The following is an 18362-nucleotide window of genomic DNA, read 5'->3' on the forward strand; positions in this document are numbered from 1 at the left end:
AAATGGCAGAGAAGCCACCCATCTTTCCCAGAAGGCACTAGGAGGTTTTCCTGTATCTCACTCTCGGGTGTGAAGGTCTTCAGGAAGCTGATTTGGCCATTGTGGCTGGCCAGGCCTCTGTCTTCTTCCCTCTCTCCTCTTTGCCCTCCTTGATCGACCTGGGGGTGAGGCTTCTCTTCCAGACCAGAGCCTTGGAGGACAACCTCGGGTCCATCTTGTTGTGTGTGACTCTTAACCCTTTCCTATCCCCTCAGCTGTACAAGCACGATGTCCTGCGGTGCTGCTCGCTCTGGGAGTCCCAGGCTGTGCTCAGAGCGTCCAGCACTTGCATCAGCTGGACAATCCAGGCTCTGAGCACCACTTTTCCACCTTCTCCATCCTTCATTTTTGTTTTTGCTATTTCTCCCTATTCAGCAGCTCCGTGTGAATAGATTGGATTATGAGTTAATGCAGGCCTATGGGTGGTTGCTAGGACAAAAAACCGGGGCTTTGTTTGGGGAGTGACATTTGCTCTCCAGCTTTCTCCTAGAAACAGAAGAGCTCTTCCTTCTTAAGTAGGTTTTTCTTTCCCCCGCTTTTGGTATACACGTGATGGTTGTACCAGCCCTGTGTGTATCACAAGGGTTCCTAGCAGGCTGATGGCGAACAATGTTCAGATGAGCTGTCGGCTGAGTGTTTCTGTGTTCAATTCCACAGGAGGCGACCGGGATCGGATGACAGCGAATCATGAGAGCTACCTCCTCATGGCGAGCACCCAGAATGATATGGAAGACTGGGTGAAGTCCATTCGCCGAGTGATATGGGGCCCTTTTGGAGGAGGTGAGTACATCTTAAATCAAGCCTGTCTACCCCTTTGCACAGCTGATGTTACTATCATCTCTTGAAGCCGTGTTAGAACAAACAGCAAACTGCTCAGCATTATTGTTAGATGTTTCGGTACTCCTAGAGACTTTAGATCACACAGCATTAATAGCTAACCTTTTTTTCCATGAATATTTTGAATTTTAAAGTGGATACTATCTTTATTTTAGTTTTGAATTTTTTCCATTTTACCAACAATGAGCAGTTACAGAAGCATTCTAGATATGAAACAAATATTGGGGGCTATTAGATTTGGAAGCAATCCCAGCCCCTAACTGCTCTGTGTTAACAAAGAGGAATGGTAGAAGTTGGGATAAGAATCTGATGATTATTGCTATTAAAAAAAATAAAGTTTGGAGCAGGTGTTTGTAAATTTGGTAGTAATAAGGTTTTTTTTTTTTTAATCTTAATATAATGTTGAGAATACAGCATATATAAAATAAACTTAAATGTGCTATGCACAGAACTACAATGAGGAAAGAAAGATAAAGATATGTTCTTAGTCTATCAAGCGATATAAAGTGAAATGATGGAAACAGAAAAATCATTTGAAGAAAAAAATGTACAGTAAATGGAATAAAAAAAGAAGATACAAAAATATTTATGTACAAACAACATGTACTTCCAAGAATGTAAAGCATAATTCTTTTATGTTGATGTAGTTAAAAATAAATTGTATTAAATCAAATTCATGGGGCTAATGTTGTGGTGTGTAGAGGGTAAAACCGCCACCTGTGGTGCCAGGATCCATATGGGCCCTGGTTCCAGTTCTGGCTGCTCCACTTCTGATCCAGCTCCCTGCTAATGTGCCTGGGAAAGCATCAGAAGATGGCCCAAGTGCTTGGATCCCTGTACCCCCAGGGGAGACCTGTAAGAAGCTCCTGGCTCCTTACTTCAGCCTGGCCCAGCCCCACCACTGCAGCCATTTGAGAAGTGAACCAAGAGATGAAAGACCTCTCTCCTTCTCTCTCTGTATCTCTGCCTTTCAAATGAATAAATAAATCTTTTTTAAAAAAATAAAACACATTCATTAAGGGAATCAGAATTCCTATATTTATTTATTTTTAAAAATTTATTTATTTGAGAGACAGAGAGAAAGATAACTTCTCTCCACTGGTTCACTCCCCAAATAGCCCCAATAGCCAGGCTGGGGCCAGGCCAAAGCCAGAAGCTGGGAACTCCACCCTGGTCTCTCACATGGGTGGCAGGGGACCAAGTACTTGGGTCATCATCTTCTGCCTTTCTGGGTACTACATTATCAGGAAGCTGGATTGGAAGTAGAACAACCAAGACTCGAACTGGCAATCCAATATGGGATGCCAGCATTGTAAGCAGTGTCTTAACCTGCTGTGCCCCCATATTTATGTTATATTCTCTTTTGTGTATTGTCAGCATCCAGAATTCAGAAAGTCAATGTTTTTCCTCTGGTTAGACTTATTGATCATTCTACATTTTAAAACAATCTTTCAATGCTTAGTTTAAAAAGTTGAAAAATTAGATTATATTTAAAATAGTAAAGATTCATTGGCAACATGTTGAATAGTTTATGAGTTTAATAATAACTATCCACAAATCACCTGCTTTGCAGCAGTACCTTCTGTTGGGAGAGGGGGTGTCCTAACCAGAGTGACCTTGGCTCCTGGCTGGCCTGGAAGCAGTCTGGTTTACACCTGGCCTCCTGGGCAAAGTGTTAATAGCTCTACCTTTCACTCTCACTGTGCCCTAGCTTGAATGACATCATGTGTGACCACCCTATCATACCTATGGTGGCACATGAATGTGGGAGACATTTGAAAAGACCTGCAGGCTGAAATCCCCACCCCAGAGGCCCGGCTGAGGATTTCTCATGATAGAAGCAAGACACATGTATTTAAGTAGGCCAAACTGACAGGTACCCTCCAGGGCCAAGGATTGGGGGGACCCCGGGGTTGTGTCTTGTCCAAGTTCCTGTTGCTTCTGAACAACCTCCTTCCCCCTCTGTCACAAGATAGCTGCGGCTGCATGAAATCACAAGAATCCTTAATCTCTGCAGAAGCACGTGGTTGTGTTGAGGGATTTTTCCATCGTGTCCCGCGTTCTGTTGTGTTGAGGGATTTTTCCATCGTGTCCCACGTTCTCCGTTTTCTCCTCTTACAAAGGAGATCCAGTGAGCATTTCCAAATAAGTGGTCACAGGCAGTCCCATCAACCCAGAATTCTGAGAAATAATTCGCGGGGGCCTGAGCGAGAGCTGTCTATCAAGGCTGTAGTCCTGGATTAGTTTATAGACTCTGTGTTTTGGGACGTACTTCAGGAGTTTTACAAATATTTGATTCAAACTAACTAAGATGTATTTTAGCCTAGAGTATTCATAATAAAAACAATGCTCTCAAGAATAAATTTTCTCTGCTCTTCTTAATTAGAGATTGTGATGAGAATGCAAGACAAGCCTTTCAAGTTTTCATTGAATTTACAAGAGATCCCTTGTGATTCCTCTGAATGTCAGAAGGTTCTAGAATCAATACAGAACACAGAACCAAACTGAATGTTGACACTAATATGAGTTTGGGACTGTCACTCATAATCTTGGGTTTCCAGTGTTCACATTATGTTAATTAATTCTATGCTAATTTATTGAAATGTAAAGAAATGTCAAAAATTTTATTTAAGCAATTAATTTGTATGATTAAAAACCCTTTTAATTTTCTTATATACTAAGATTATATTTAATGTTAATATTTCATTGAAAAAAAAAAACTTTCTACTTGTGCAGAATACTTTAAAACCAGTATTTCAGTTCAACCCCACCTTTTATGTATTATGTAATTATGACCCAGGGTGGGTGAGTAGCAGAACTGGGAAGAAACCCATGTCTTCCTTGTGCTTTAAAACACAGTAGGGTGATCTACTACTTCTACTGTGGTAGTAAAAACCCCACAATTACAATCCCATGTCTAATTGATGGCATGTTCTTCAGCACATGAAAAATAGGAGTTTTGAAAGTATGATAATTAGAATTATATCACTTCATGTATCCTTCAAAAATATCTGAACTGACAACATCAAGGATGCAATGAAAAGTGAAAGCATGGGGCTGGTGCTGTGGCTCACTTAGTTAATCCTCCACCTGCAGCACTGGCATCCCATATGGGCACCGGGTTCTAGTCCAGTTGCTCCTCTTCCAGTCCAGCTCTCTGCTGTGGCCCGGGAGTGCAGTGGAGGATAGCCCAAGTGCTTGGGCCCTGCACCCCGTGGGAGACCAGGGGAAGCACCTGGCTCCTGCCTTCGGATCAGCACAGTGCGCCAGCCACATTGCGCCAGCCATGGTGGCCATTGGAGGGTGAACCAATGGCAAAAGGAAGACCTTTCTCTCTGTCTCTCTCTGTCACTGTCCACTCTGCCTGTCAAAAAAAAAAAAAAAACAACAACAACAACAGCAAAACAATGATTAGATGGGATCAGTGGCATTTGGAAGAGAAGGTTACCACACATCACCATGATTTATCCATTACAATATCCAATTTAAATTTTAAATGTATCTATTACTTCACTGTGGCAGTTTCATATCTTATGTTTTTAGTAACTTAATGTTTTCCATAAATCACTTAAGTTTATCTTTGTTTGGGTTGTATTATATGCAAAACATTTCCTCTTTGCCATTACAGTAATGGATATATGATTGCATTATAGGAAATGCTGGAGGAGGTTGCTGAAAATTGTTAAAACTGTCTTGTGAAAATCATAAAATGTAGGCCTGTGTAGTTATAGGCCTTTTCTTTTTATTAAATAAAGCCAAGTTATAACAGATATTCACTCCTAACATGTATATATAATTGTCAATCAAAATTTAAAAAAAAAATTCAGGTGGCAGAAAGGAACCAATAGAAGTGTGAAACACAGACTTCCTTTTAACTCACAGACCAATTTGGTATTGAGTCTAAGTACCTCAACGGAGTGCTAAATGCTCAGTGCCACCCCCAAACAGTCAATTCTGAGTTATCATTGCTAACCCAGAGTCATGGGTTTCTGCTGAAAAGTGAAGCCCAAAAATTGGAAGATTGAAACACTGATTTAGCTGCTCTTGGAAAAGTTTTTCTTCTCTTCTCCACCTCTCTTTGTTTCTTTTCCATTGTCTGTGAGTCAGTATAGTGGAAGTGCCTAGCTGGGCTCCAGGAGAGTGAGAATTCATGAATCATTCATTAGATCTGAGTGCTGAGCCTCACTTGAGCCCCCAACAAAATCAGATGACTCCTGCATCTTTCTGCCTCCTCAGAGACCCAGCAAGGCAGTGCAAATCCTCCTTGTGAATAAGGTTATCATGACTAAGGGACCTGTGGGCAGACAAGGGTTAACTCCAAGGCACTGTGGTCTTGCCTCACAAGCAGAGCAGCTGTGTGATCCTGGATATATGCTTTCGCTTCCTTGTGCTTCTCTTTCTCCCTTGTGAAAGAAGAAAATTGGACAAAATCACTTTTCATTGCCAGCTCCAAAAATCCTGTGCTGCCAGTGATCCCTCCATACCCATGCTGTGTTGGGTGAAGGTTTCAGTTGGCTGAAGTCCTGCTCAGGGCAGCAAGCCCTCTGTCTCGGTGGTGCTGAGTTAGCTGTCACGGTGATCCTGTATTTTCCTAGCAGCATGCTTTGAGACAGAAGGTAGAAAAGACATTTGGACCATGGGGCAGAAATAACTAATAATGCTCCTTTCAATGGCAGAATATTACCTATCTGGGCATGTGAGTCAGGGTACAGATGTTTTTAATGAGAATACCTTTTTATCACCCCTAATAGTTCTGTAAAGCTCCAGTGAATGGCTGGGAAGGAAGGTACAGGCTGTGGGGGTCAGTTGGGGTTAAAACACTAGCATTCCAAGTCTGTTCATGGAACAGCCAGGTGGATGAATGATTAACCCAGGGAGTAAATTGTTCAGTGAGCAGGTCTCAGGAGGGCGGTGGGCACGGGAGCTGGAGGAAGGGGTGTCGAGAGGGAGCATGTGAGAGCATAGGAGAATGTTGAAAACAGAATCGCTTTACAAACCACCATTGGGGAAATCTGCATATATAGAAAATACACACACACACACACACACATGAGTTGATTTGTTTTACCTGCAGACTCTGCTACCGGATTTAAAATAGTTTTCTCTTTTATGCTCACAAACAGGTATACGTATCCATTTAGAACAAATACGTGTACATATGTTTTAATGCCATACACATGAAGTCAATATTCAAAAGTAGATTCAATTGCAAAGAGTTTCCAAAAATGCAAGCCATGTACAGGAAGATAATAAATGCAGGTATGAGGGGGGCAAAAATGGACCCCCTCAGAGGTGGTTTGGGGCTGTGTGACTTCTGGAGGGGCTGTGCCAGCCAGCTGTAAAGGTGCTGCACAGACAGGAGCCGGAAGGTCAAAGCAAAGTCAAAAAGAAGAAAGGGGTTCGCACTGCAGCATGGCACTCTCCCCCTCCCCTCATATTGTTGTGACTGCACCTGCTGCATGTGACCGGCGGGCACTGGAGGCAGCCGCAGCCACAGCCATGGTGACGAGACAGCTGCAGCCCTGCCAGCTCGCGCCCAGCTCTCATTGAGAAAAGGGGAGAGGAGCGAGTGGAGGGGGTGGAGAAGCTCCCCGCAGCGCCACCTCCCCCGCGGATCCAAGCAGCCTCCCAGATCGGGCACCGGACTCCTCTGACACGGTGATTCCCTCAGGAGTGTGAAGACAGAAGGGAAAAGGCATGCAGGGAGCATCAAAGGACGAGGGGTGCTGTAAAGGGCACAGGGGAGTCCTTTGAGAGGAATCCGTCAGGCACAGAGAGAGGCTTTCTGGAGAAGGGGCCATTCCTTTCCTCCCCTTTTGCTCAGATGAAAGAAACCAGCAAGGACAGTCCTGAAGTATTCCTCAGGGGCCTTTCTGTTGTTATAGGGCTTTCCCCTTGTCGCGGGGCTATTTGCTGACCTTCCCAAAGGAATCTCAGGCCAGCTGGGAAGATAGTACTTGACAATAATAATAATAACAGTGGTAAAGCCATTGCCTGCTGCCTGAATGGGAAGTGTAGCTTGCTTGCTGCAGTACTTTTCCTGTGACATTCTGCAGAAACTTAAAGTAAAATACCTTAAAAACTCCCTGGAGTGGGCACACGATAAGGAAATTGTGGGTTTTTTGGGGAAAAAAAAAAAAGTAAATGAGAAGTAGTAACTTACCCCTAAACCTGCACTTGGATGATGAAAACCTTCGAGTTATAGAAATCGGCACTTCAAACTTAACTAATAAGCAAGCATGAGAAGGAGTGGCCGTGGGGCTTCGCACAGAGGCAGGTTTTAAGGAAACGTGAAGCTGGCTCAGAACCTGGGGCTTGTATGATGCCTGAAGATAGAAATTCTGGGGCACGCCCCTCAGGTGCCTTAGCGTCAACTCCTTTCATCCCTAAAACTACATACAGAAGAATCAAACGGTGTTTTAGTTTTCGGAAAGGTAGGTAAATGCTGTGTTGATGTCCTCTATATCTGCATTTATTCTCGTGTGTATGTATTCTCGCTGATGTTTTAAGGTCAGTTTCTGTTCAGATAAAATGCAAGTTTGGAAACCTAGAGCTTAGAACTGCAAAAGAGCAATTCGTATGTGCCTTTGCTTGCCTGTACTAATTTTTCAAGGTCTGTATTGATCTGTTTCTCACTGCGTGTGAACGGGCTGGGTAGGTGGGGCTTAAGGAACAGTGGTCCTATAGGGATCACCTTGAGTGATGGGAGACTAAACCAGCTGGGCTGACCCTCTGTCCACAGAGGAGGGGCCGTAGGGGCCGGAGCTGTCTTGGACCCTTCCCAAACCCAAAACAAGCAACCGTGTGGTGACCCCTGGAGTTAGGTCCTCGGCAAATCCCTGTTTTGTGTTCACATCTCTTCACCTTTCCTTCTGGCTGCCTGAGCTTGCCTCACCTTCACTGCTGAGAAAATATGCAAAATTATCTGTGTTGACCCCTTTGCAGGAGGCTTTCACCTGTACTGATTCACATCAGAATCAGGGTGACTCTCCAGATGTATTTACAAGGTGGCATTGGGGGAGGCCAAACACATGAACCATTAGGAACTGGGGGAGGAAAAATATGGCAATTTATGATCAGGAAAAGAACCCGAGACATTTCTGGATTGGTTTGTTTTGGGGGGACATACAGAGTGCAGCATAGGTAAAATGTATCAACATACTGTAAAATTACCCTTTGCTTTAAACTAAGAATAATTACATGGAACCATGGAACGGGCGTTTGAATAGGACCTAGGTGATTAACGGTAATGTCCCACCCAGTAAGCTGATAATGTAGCCAGGAGCTGAGTTGCATGACATCTTAGAGTCATTCCCTTTTCTCTTTGATCTGCCACCTATTAATTTACGATCCCTTCTGACTAAACAACAACAACAACAACAAAAAAATCGGGGAAGAAAACAAAATTTAAACAAATACAAAGAAATATAATAGGAACATTTCTTGTTGAAACCCTGGCTCCTTCGGGCTTTCCTTGTGAATAGTTAACATCTGGGCACGATCACCGTGTGTTTTATTAGCAAAGAATCCAGGTGCTAAAATTCCTGCCTCATCCACTAGGGTGATAAAGAGATGCGTGTCCCTTAGGTTTTAGCTCTCGATCAGGAGTTTGTGCAGCCCGTACGATTGCATGATTGATAGAGAAACTGATGAGGATAGAGGACAGGCCTGTCCCCGGCCTCCCCTCCGGCACAGCTGGTGTGCAGGAATCCTGCCCAGGGGGGACGGCAGTGGACCGCTCCCAGGGGCCGGCGACAGCTGGTTTTAAAGCGGCGTCCTCTCCCTAGGGACTGAGAGATGAACCATCTCTTCACCAAGCGGGTCCTGCGTGCTGTCCGAAGCAGAAAGGAGAGGAGAGGCGCGCTCGGCATGCCGCCGCGGGAAGGGTCCTTCGCCGGGGTCTGCGGGCTCGTCCCAGCCTGGGAGCACCTAGCGAAGGCTCAGTGTGGCCCGGGGCTCTGCACCGCGGGAGGCGAGGGCCCTGCGGCAGCTTTTTGGCGCTGCTGCAGAGAATGAACTTCCCTCCGCCGCCCGGCTTCCAAGAACCAGGGCGCTCCTTTGTGCTCTGCGAAATCTGGGCGCTAGTGTTGGGAGAAGGGGCCCTGCGGCAGGTCAGCCTCAACAGCGAGGAGAGCGTAGGGAGCCGGGGCGAGCGACGGGAAGCAAGAGATGCGGACGTGGCTGCTTTTCCTGAGCCTCTGTTGAAGCACATTTTTCACCGTTGTCAAGGGCGGGCTGACAGCAGAGGAGACACGCTGAGTTTCCAGGGGCCTTGGAGAGCCCCTTAGGAGAGGGGAGGGTGTGTGGGCGCCCACTGCAAGCCAGGAGCCGCCTCCCCCGGGGCCTCCTGCCTCAGACCGCTTCGGTCCTCTGCTCTCCTCTTCACTCTCTTTCCTTGCGGGAGTCCTAATGAAGAGCACTGAAGATGTTTGTCCGGTGGTTTTAAAAATCTGAGAACTAAGACGTATCCGTGGGGCCTTCCGGCTGGGGTTTGTGGTTAGCTGTCATGTTCTGGTGAGATAAGATTCTAGCATTCCTGCTACCCTGTGGATTTTAAAATTCCAGTTTCTCTTCACCTGCACGAGGCCCACATCAGGAGCACCGCCGATGCTGTAATTACCGAAGTGCCTCACACTGTGGGTCTTGAACGCTGTGGTCTCCCCAAAACAGGCTGGGTTGCTTAACTGCTGTGATACCCCGATAGCAAAGTAAAATTTTAAACTCTGGCTTATTGTTGATTTGTCCTAAGTTGCCCCTTTCCAGACAATCAGTCACCAGTTCTCCTTTGGCTTTTGCTACACCTAGTGGCCGTGCACTGTTGCTTCTTCTTCATACACCTCCAGCTCCTTTTCTGTCACCCCAGTTCTTTGTGCCTTTGTAGCTTCCCGGGTGTCTCTTGCTTTCACCTAAGCTGTGACTACTTAACACAGCATCCATCCTCTCTCTGTCCATTCCCCACGTTCTTCACACTGTCTTCGCCACACTGGCTGTCTTGCGAAGCGTTACCCAGTCTCCATTTCTAGCACAGTCCTGTCCAGCCATGTGCCTGTGGGTCACAGGAGCACGTCCTGCTTGGCATCATCGTCAAGTCCTTCTAGCCAGTGTCAACCACACCTTCGTGTGCACACCCCTGAGTTTTGCAGGCCATTCCACTGTTTCTCCTGAAACAATGCCCTACACCCCCTCTCTGTGCTGGCTTTCCCTCTGCTGTGAGGCTCTCTCCTCCCTGGGTGGTCCACACATCAGCTTTCTCCTCCAGGCACTGTTGTCTTTCCGTTCTTCATTAAGCTTTTTTGGTTCACCATTTTTGTCTCTTACGTGTCATGTGCACTGCTATATACTTGGTTGCCATATCCTCACATCTATTTTAAAGAGTTTTGTACATGTTGATGGTATATACCACACACACACATACACATGAGGGTTGAAGTATGTGCATCTTCTCCCAAAGTGAAAAATGGCACTAGGTCTGTTCAATCAGAGATTCCATACTGATTGCAAACTGATAAGATCTAATATTACTATCTTTCTTTTCCTGCTAGAGCTTGGCAATAAGGAATTACAATAGAATGTTTTCATAGTGGTGGTTTATTTTGTTTATGTTGTATTCACGGAAATTAGTTTGTCCGGAAGAATGCTACTTCCAAATCCACATAATGCTAGACTGCTTATAAACGAGTCACTGATTGACTTATGTATCAAAATTATATGGGACTTCTGCCAAGGGATGCTGGGGCATGTTATGTTAGGGATGTTATGAAAAGGCATGCAAAACAGGTTGTCTTGAATCTGTGAATTCAGACTGCTTAGAGATAAAGAAATATAGCTAAGTAATTACCTACTCTGTTATAAGCACTGCCTGAGTTCTGTAGGAAGCCCGAGTGCTCATGAACCCAAGGTTGACCATGGGTTCTTCTGGAAAAACAGGAGTCACCTAAACTCATGACATGACATCAGCTTTTCTCCTGTGTGAGCTTGTGAGGGGTCAGATGCCTAGGAAAACACATGTCTGTCTTTAACATAAATTGGAAAGTTTTTCAAAAATAAACAAAAGAAAAAGAGAGAGGAAGGAAAGAAGGAAGGAAGAAAAGAAAAAAAAAAGAGGGAGGGAGGGAGTATCATTGTATTCTTAGACTTGTATCTATGAACTACACTGAATGTGTTCTCTATGTATCAATATCACATTAACATGAAAAGATAAAGTGTCAGGTGGTAAAACACAAATAAGATAAAATATATTTACTATAAAGAGTGAAAACACACGTCTGAATTGAAATAATATAGTGAACAAAGAAGAATTTTAGAATCCTGGACGCTTGTGTTTGTGTCCAAGTTTGCTACTTTGTACACGTGGCACCTCTGAATATGGCTCCTGTTTGTAAAAGAAAGAGCCATTGCACATTGTCTGTGAATGTCAGTGAGGAAAGGAGCTATTTAGAAGATGTACAATGCAGAATCTGCATGCAATGGTATGTATAGCTGCCCTGCTAGAATAAGGCCAGGGACACTTGGTAACTACGCTTACCTAGCAACGCTTTCTTAGTTTTTCAGTCCTTTAGTTTTGTCTCCTCTTCCCCATTGTGACAATGAAGAGTCAAGTTTCTACCAAGCAGTCACTTGTTATTATGGAGTCGGAGTAGATCTAGCCACTTAGCAAGCTGGTGACAGGCGGAAGGAAGCTTTGCCTGGCTTCCTGTCTTAGTTCTGTACTAACATGGATGCCTGTTATTTTCACCTATCCCATTTAACGTGGGTGAGTGTTCATTGCTAATTTAAAGACTTACAATCCTGGTGATAGGATTTATCTTACTTAACAGAGTTTAAGTCAGAAAAAAAAAGTAAAGCAAATTCCCTCAACAGCTGAGCCTATGATCTATAAATAGGCAGAGACAGGAAGCTCTGAAAAATAGCCAATAGAGAAGTTGGGCAAAAATAAGAACATTTTTAACTTCTGAATTTTCATCACCGAAGCTTGGTTTTAGGGTTTTGTAAAAAGTAATGTCACAACCTGAGAAATATTGATGAAGATCACTTGCACTGAAATTCTTCATACTTTTTCTATACTTCGGGAGGTAAAGTAGCTTGTTTCCATGTATGCGTTTATTCCACAGATGTTTATGAAGCAGTCATGCCTCAGCGATCTTTATATTAAGTTCCACTATATAGAGAGACTTTACTGTGGTTGAATGAAGTGCAAATGCAGTATCCCTAATCTGCAAATCCCAAATCCAAAATGTTCCAAAATCCAGAATTTGGGGGTACCAACATGATGCTCTAGCAGAAAATTCCACACATGAAACTTTGCTTCATGCACAGTTATCAACACTGTGTAAGATTACCTTCACAAGAAGACATGTGAAACACATATATCCTCACTCTGTCTTTTATGACCTTGTCTAAATATGATCAGAGTCGGCAAACTTGGAAGGCTTCCATAGCCTTGGCAACTCATGACGACAGCCTAGGATGGTTACTGGCGCCATAAACTAGAGTGTCAATTTGTTGGGTCAACAACAGGAGCCACTGTGCACTTGCTCCTCATGTGGGATCTCTGTCCTTAATGTGCTGTACATTGTGATTTAATGCTATAACTAGTACTCAAACAGTATGTTTCACTTTGTGTTTCTATGTGGGTGCAAACTGTTGAAATCTTTATACTAAATTGATCTTCTGTATATAAAGAGAATTGAAAATGAATCTTGATGCAAATGGAAGGGGAGAGGGAGCGGGAGAGGGGAGGGTTGCGGGTGGGAGGGAAGTTATGGGGGGGGGGAAGCCATTGTAATCCATAAGCTGTACACTGGAAATTTATATTCATTAAATAAAAGTTAAAAAAAAAAGAAAAAAAAAAGAAATGCAAATAAGTTTCTTGTTTAGACTTGTGTTGCAACCCCAAGATATTTCATTATCATGTAAGCAAATATTCCAAAATCTGAAAAAAAAATCCAAAATAAATAATTTTGCCCCCAAGAATTTCAGATAAGGGGTTCATTCAACCTGTATGAACTTCAGATTCCTTTAGCCCTGGGGCCAGTCCCAATTCATGCAGTATGTCTGTGGAACCTTGAAAAATTTACCAATACTTTTTTAAAGCTTTTAGAATAGATTGATAGTATGTTGCTGGCTTCCAGTATTATTTATAATCATAATAAATGTAAAATTACAACTATAATAATTGTAAGAAGAACTAGTTCAGTGTACACAGGTATCTATATAAATGTGTTAAGGAATCAAAGAAGAAATATATCAACTCTTGGGGTTGGGTGTGGAGGGAGTTGAGACAATTTCAGTGAAGACTTAACCAGAGATGATGTGAGCTAAATCTCATGGGATAAAATTGTTCTAGGCTAATTCTTGAAAGCAAGACCTCCCCTCTAAAAGGAGCAGGAAGACATAAGTCACATCATATTTAGGAAACAACAAATAGTTAAGTATGGTTTGACAACATATCGGTAGTGAGAAACAAGAGCGGATATGGCACAGTGTGTGGCACACAACACATGCTACCTGAACGTTTGTTGATTGGATGGTTGATAAGAGTTGTGGGAGCTTCATTTCATCAATAGGAATTTGGCTGCAGAGAAAGGCCAGTGGGCTTCATTGGAAGATTTAAGCCCAAGAATGGCACGATCTGACCTCATCAGTGATTTGGGAATGTAGCATCAAAGTGATATCTTCCTTCTGAGGAATGTAAGTCATTGCAGAGTGAAAGAGAGAGAGAGAGAGAGAGAGAGAGAGAGAGAGACTAAGAGAAGGTGATATAAAACATCCTGTGGCTTCTGTTGTGCTATTCATCATGCCTTGAGTAGGGGCTACCCACTTGATAACCACAATCAGGACTACATTAGTAGAGCAGGTTTTAAAGGTAATGTGACTTGACAAGTTTTACAAATTTAAGTTTGAGAAGGTTTTGAGATATCCAAGTTGAAGAATCCAGTGGGCCCTAAGAAGTCCAATGTGAGAGACTAGAACAGTAGACTATATAGAGATGTAAGTCTGGGAGTAATTGATATGCATTGAGATTAAATGGAATTCAGCAGAGGAACTGTATAAAATAAGGTGAAAAATGGGTTGAGGACAGAACCCACTGGCCATCAAACTCACAAAAGGATGCACTAGGTAGGATAATCAAAAAAGAGGGCATGCTGAAAGGTAAGATTCTTGTAACCTGGAAGCACCAGGGAGAAGAATGAGACTGATCATTTCACAGGGAAGGAACCATAAGACAAAAAATAAATTTGACCATCAGCAATTTGTTGGTAACTAGAAAAAGGCATTTAAGCAGAATGTCAGATCAAAAGTCAAATTGCATTGGTTAGTACAGTGGGTAAATAGAATCAGTTATCCTTAACTGGGCATGCAGGTGCAAAGAGGCTAACTGATTACAGAGCACATGGAGTCCTAGAAGGTTTGGCTTTGTATTTCTTTCTTTGCGGTTTAGGAAGGTTGGAATTTGAATATTCATGGGTACTTTTAGAAGTTCACGGATGGGCAGGCCATTGGCATGGCAGTTTAAGATGCTCCTTGGGAGGCCCGCATCCCATATTGGTGTGCCTGGTACCAGTGCTTTCTCCACTTCCAATTCTAGCTTCCTGCCTATGTGCATCCTGGAAGGTAGCAGATTAGGACTGAAGTATTTGAGTCCCTACCACCCACATGGGAAACATAGATTGGGTTCCAGGATCCTGGCTTTCACCTGCCCCTGACCTGGCTGTTGCAAGCAGCTGAGAAATGAACCAGTAGATGGAAGATCTCTGTCTTTGTCTCTCACTGCTTTTCAAATAATCTGAAAATAAATTAAAAATAATTTAAGTTCATGGAAAATGTAACTAAAAGGTAATTTTATATTGGTGCAAAATAATTTTGAAATCCGTGCCTTTCATAATGTGCTTTTCCCAGGAACTTTTTAAAGACCCTTCCCATTTATTTGATCACACTCACTAACTGGACAGGCTTCCTCTACAGTTGGGCCAATAAATCACCTGTAAAGAAAGGTGTCTACATTTCTCCCTCGCTTGCACCAGTTGGAACAGCCTCCCACAGGCATAATAAATTCACCTGTGTGATTTACCATCTCAGGCCAGAGAAAAGTCACGTCCTTTCTGATGCTTTGTGACACCATCATTGTCTCCCAAGGGAAGTAAGCATGACATGCCATCATCTGCCAGAAGCCCCACGGACAGCTCTGTCAGGGAGCGGGAAGCCTGCCTGGGCATGAGAGTGGCCTTACGTGAACTGTCTGCCTGACCAGCAGCATAGGGAATATGTTCATTGATAATAATCCACTGACCAATGTGTCCGTCCCCTGACCTGGGAGCAAGCACCTGAGCTTTGTACAATTTTGTTAATTTTAAAATATGATGTTTCACTACTCTCTCAAAGAAAGTTTAAAATAAGGTAGTTCATTATTTTTTCAAGTTAACTTTCTCCCTATCAGTGATTTTCCCCACAAAGAACATTCCTATGCAGGAGGTTAAGCCACACCCTCCCCGCCCCACCCCACCCACCCTGGGAGCTGGGGGTGTTTGGCACTGCCTGTTTCTAGTGCTGCAGAATACAGGGCACTTCCATCCAGCCTCTTGTGGGTCACAGAACACAGCTAAGTTACTTTGGTGCCAACAGTTTTGAAATTCATGTATAGAAAGGGATCTTCAGCAAGTTCACGGAAAAAGTGTATTGTGGAAAAACCATGGATTTCAAGGTCTTTGGCACCAAATGCACTTATCTTTTAATTCCATTTTCCTCCAACCTTTTGAAGTACCTTTACTAACTATGCAAAACCAGTTCTACAGCAAAAAGCTGTCATTCCTCAGTGGGGTTTTTTAAGCATATGTACAAATAGTCCATATGTTTTTACTTTATTTCTTTTCTTAACTTTTATTTAATAAATATAAATTTCCAAAGTACAGCTTTTGGATTATAGTGGCTTTTTCCCCTCCATAACTTCCCTCCTACCCGCAACCCTCTCCCTCCATTCACATCAACATTCATTTTCAATTATCTTTATATACCGAAGATCAATTTAGCATATATTAAGTAAAGATTTCAACAGTTTGCACCCACACAGAAACACAAAGTGTAAAGTACTGTTTGAGTACTAGTTATAGCATTAATTCACATAGTACAACACATTAAGGACAGAGATCCTACATGAGGAGTAAGTGCACAGTGACTCCTGTTGTTGACTTCACCATTAACACTTACTTTCTTGAGTATTGTATTGCTAAGCAGGTATCAGCTTTTTATAAAGGAAATCGCTTCCTTAAGCAGCACACTCACTGAAGTGTCCAGAGTTTTTCCCTTTGCTGTGTGTTCTGACCTTCTCCCTAATGTATATTTTCTCAGCAAACGTGACCCCTGCCCTAGTGTGCTGAGAGGAATTGGGGTCAGAAATCTAGTTAAGAGGCAGCGATTTTGTGCACACAGCAAGCAAGGGCAGTGGATACAGAGGGGCTCTGAAATCCCACCACTCAGAAGAAATCTTGGTTGCGCCATTTGCAAACTGTGTGACATTTGGCAACTTACCTGACTTTTTTGTGCATTAAGTTCTGCATCCATAAAATGGAAGCAGTGGTGGGGCCCACACCTCACAGTGTCCCGTGAGTTTTAAATTTTTTTCTTTTTTAAATTTTAAAAAAATTGTTTGTTTGAGAGGCAGAGAGACAGAGTGCTCTTGTTCACTGGTCAGTCCTCAGATGCCTGTAATGGCCTGGGCTGGATGGGAGCTGAAGCTGGGAGCCATGAACAGAATCCAGTTCTCCATAAGCATGGCAGGAGCCCAATTGCTTGAGCTATACTGCTGCCTCCTGGAGTCTCATTAACAGCAACCTGGAGTTAGGAGGCAGAGCTGGGTATCAAGCCCAATTACTCTATATTGGAACATGGGCATCTTAATTAACTGCTAGGCTAAACACCTGCCCTGTCCTGTGAGTTTTTAAGGGAAGAAATGCAGGGGCCAGCGCTGTGGCATAGCAGGTAAAGCCTCCACCTGCAGTGCCTGGCATCCCATATGGGCGCCAGTTCAAGTGCAGTCTGCTCCACTTCTGATCCAGCTCTTTGCTATGGCCTGGGAAAGCCATAAAGGATGGCCCAAGTCCTTGGGCCCCTGCACCCATGTGGGAGACCCGGAAGGCAATCCCGGCTTTGGATCAGCCACTTGGGGAGTGAAACAGTAGATGGAAGACCTCTCTATCTCTCTCCCTGGCTCTCTTCTCTCTGTCTCTGCCTCTCTGCAATTCTGTCTTTCAAATAAATAAATAAATAAATATTTTTTAAAAAGGTGAGAAATGCAGGTAAAATGTTTGTAACATGCCTGGAATCTATCTATCTATGCTATTGTCACTGTTTAAAGCACAAGACAGGTGCACTATTTTACCCCATTTGGGAATTTCCAACTATTTTGCATGACTGGAAAATGAGAACTAATGATATTCATGACTAAATAAAAAAGAAGAACTGATATTCAGCAAACAGAGAGGGTTTTAGAGATGAGTAAACCTGAATATGGACTGCCATTCTGCCGCATGACGCTGTGTAACTAACCTTGGAAAAGCCACTGCATCCCCCTGGGCTCCAGTTTCCTCCTATATAAATAGAATAGTCACCAGTTTCTATGATTCTTCCAATGGTCAGAGAATACACATCAGGGACATAGTACATAACACCTGCATAAAGGATTTGTTTCTTTCTATACTTCCTGAGTAAATTCTTATTTTATTATGAGGTATCCCTGCGTGCACAAGGACCTAAAGAGGAAACCAAAGCACACACCTAAAGCAAAACTTCCTGTTCCTTTATCACCTCCCTCAGTTGTTGGCCACAGAAAGAAATCCTGGGAGTATAAAGAAAGGAATGTTTGTTATTCATTATAGTATAAGACTAACCCTTAGAAGTTTGGCTGTTATTCATAGCACACATAGAAGCTGAATTGGAACATCTTTAGTTGATCTTCTGCTGGATTTGAAAAGAGCCATAATGTACTATATTTATCTATCCATAGTAAAAATATCCTAGCTACCTAGGATTTATTTCCCAATACCAAGGTATTCCTCTGAATGATCCATGTCTTGAAAGTCTTTTTCCTTAGTTTAGCAGAATCCAGTGCAATCATTGCAAGCAAATAAGCACCCCATTTGTTTTCAAAGAAATACACAGAAAATCAGTATTCTCCATTCATAACCAATTTGTGGGCCTTGTTATTAAAACACTGGAATAGTTCAGAATTATTATCACCGCTGAATGGATTAGAATTTTGTTTTGCTGCAAGTAACAGAAAGCCCATCTAACAGTGGATTGAAGACACAGGGGCTTATTTTTTCTTGCATTAAAAAAAACCTATCTGGGAGCTGGCATGGAGGTATAGCAGGTAATGTCGCCGCCTGCAATGCCAGCATCCCATATGCTTGCTTGCTGGCTCTCTCTCTCCTCTCTCTCTCACCCTTCCTCTCTCTCTGTAACTATGACATCCAATTTTTTAAAGCTATCTG

General features: G+C 43.1%; 1 protein-coding gene across 4 annotated transcripts in view; it reads left to right on the forward strand.

Annotated features, from left to right (window-relative positions):
• ARHGAP24 (Rho GTPase activating protein 24) overlaps positions 1–18362 on the forward strand; it is a 526629-nt gene that overhangs the window by 448825 nt on the left and 59442 nt on the right. For all 4 annotated transcript variants that reach the window (XM_062198532.1, XM_062198533.1, XM_062198535.1 and 1 more), the window contains one exon: positions 697–819. In XM_062198532.1, the coding sequence (XP_062054516.1) occupies positions 697–819 (123 nt within the window). The remainder of the gene's footprint in view (positions 1–696; positions 820–18362) is intronic.

This window comes from Lepus europaeus, chromosome 8, assembly GCF_033115175.1.
Source record: "Lepus europaeus isolate LE1 chromosome 8, mLepTim1.pri, whole genome shotgun sequence".
Classification (NCBI taxonomy): domain Eukaryota; kingdom Metazoa; phylum Chordata; class Mammalia; order Lagomorpha; family Leporidae; genus Lepus; species Lepus europaeus.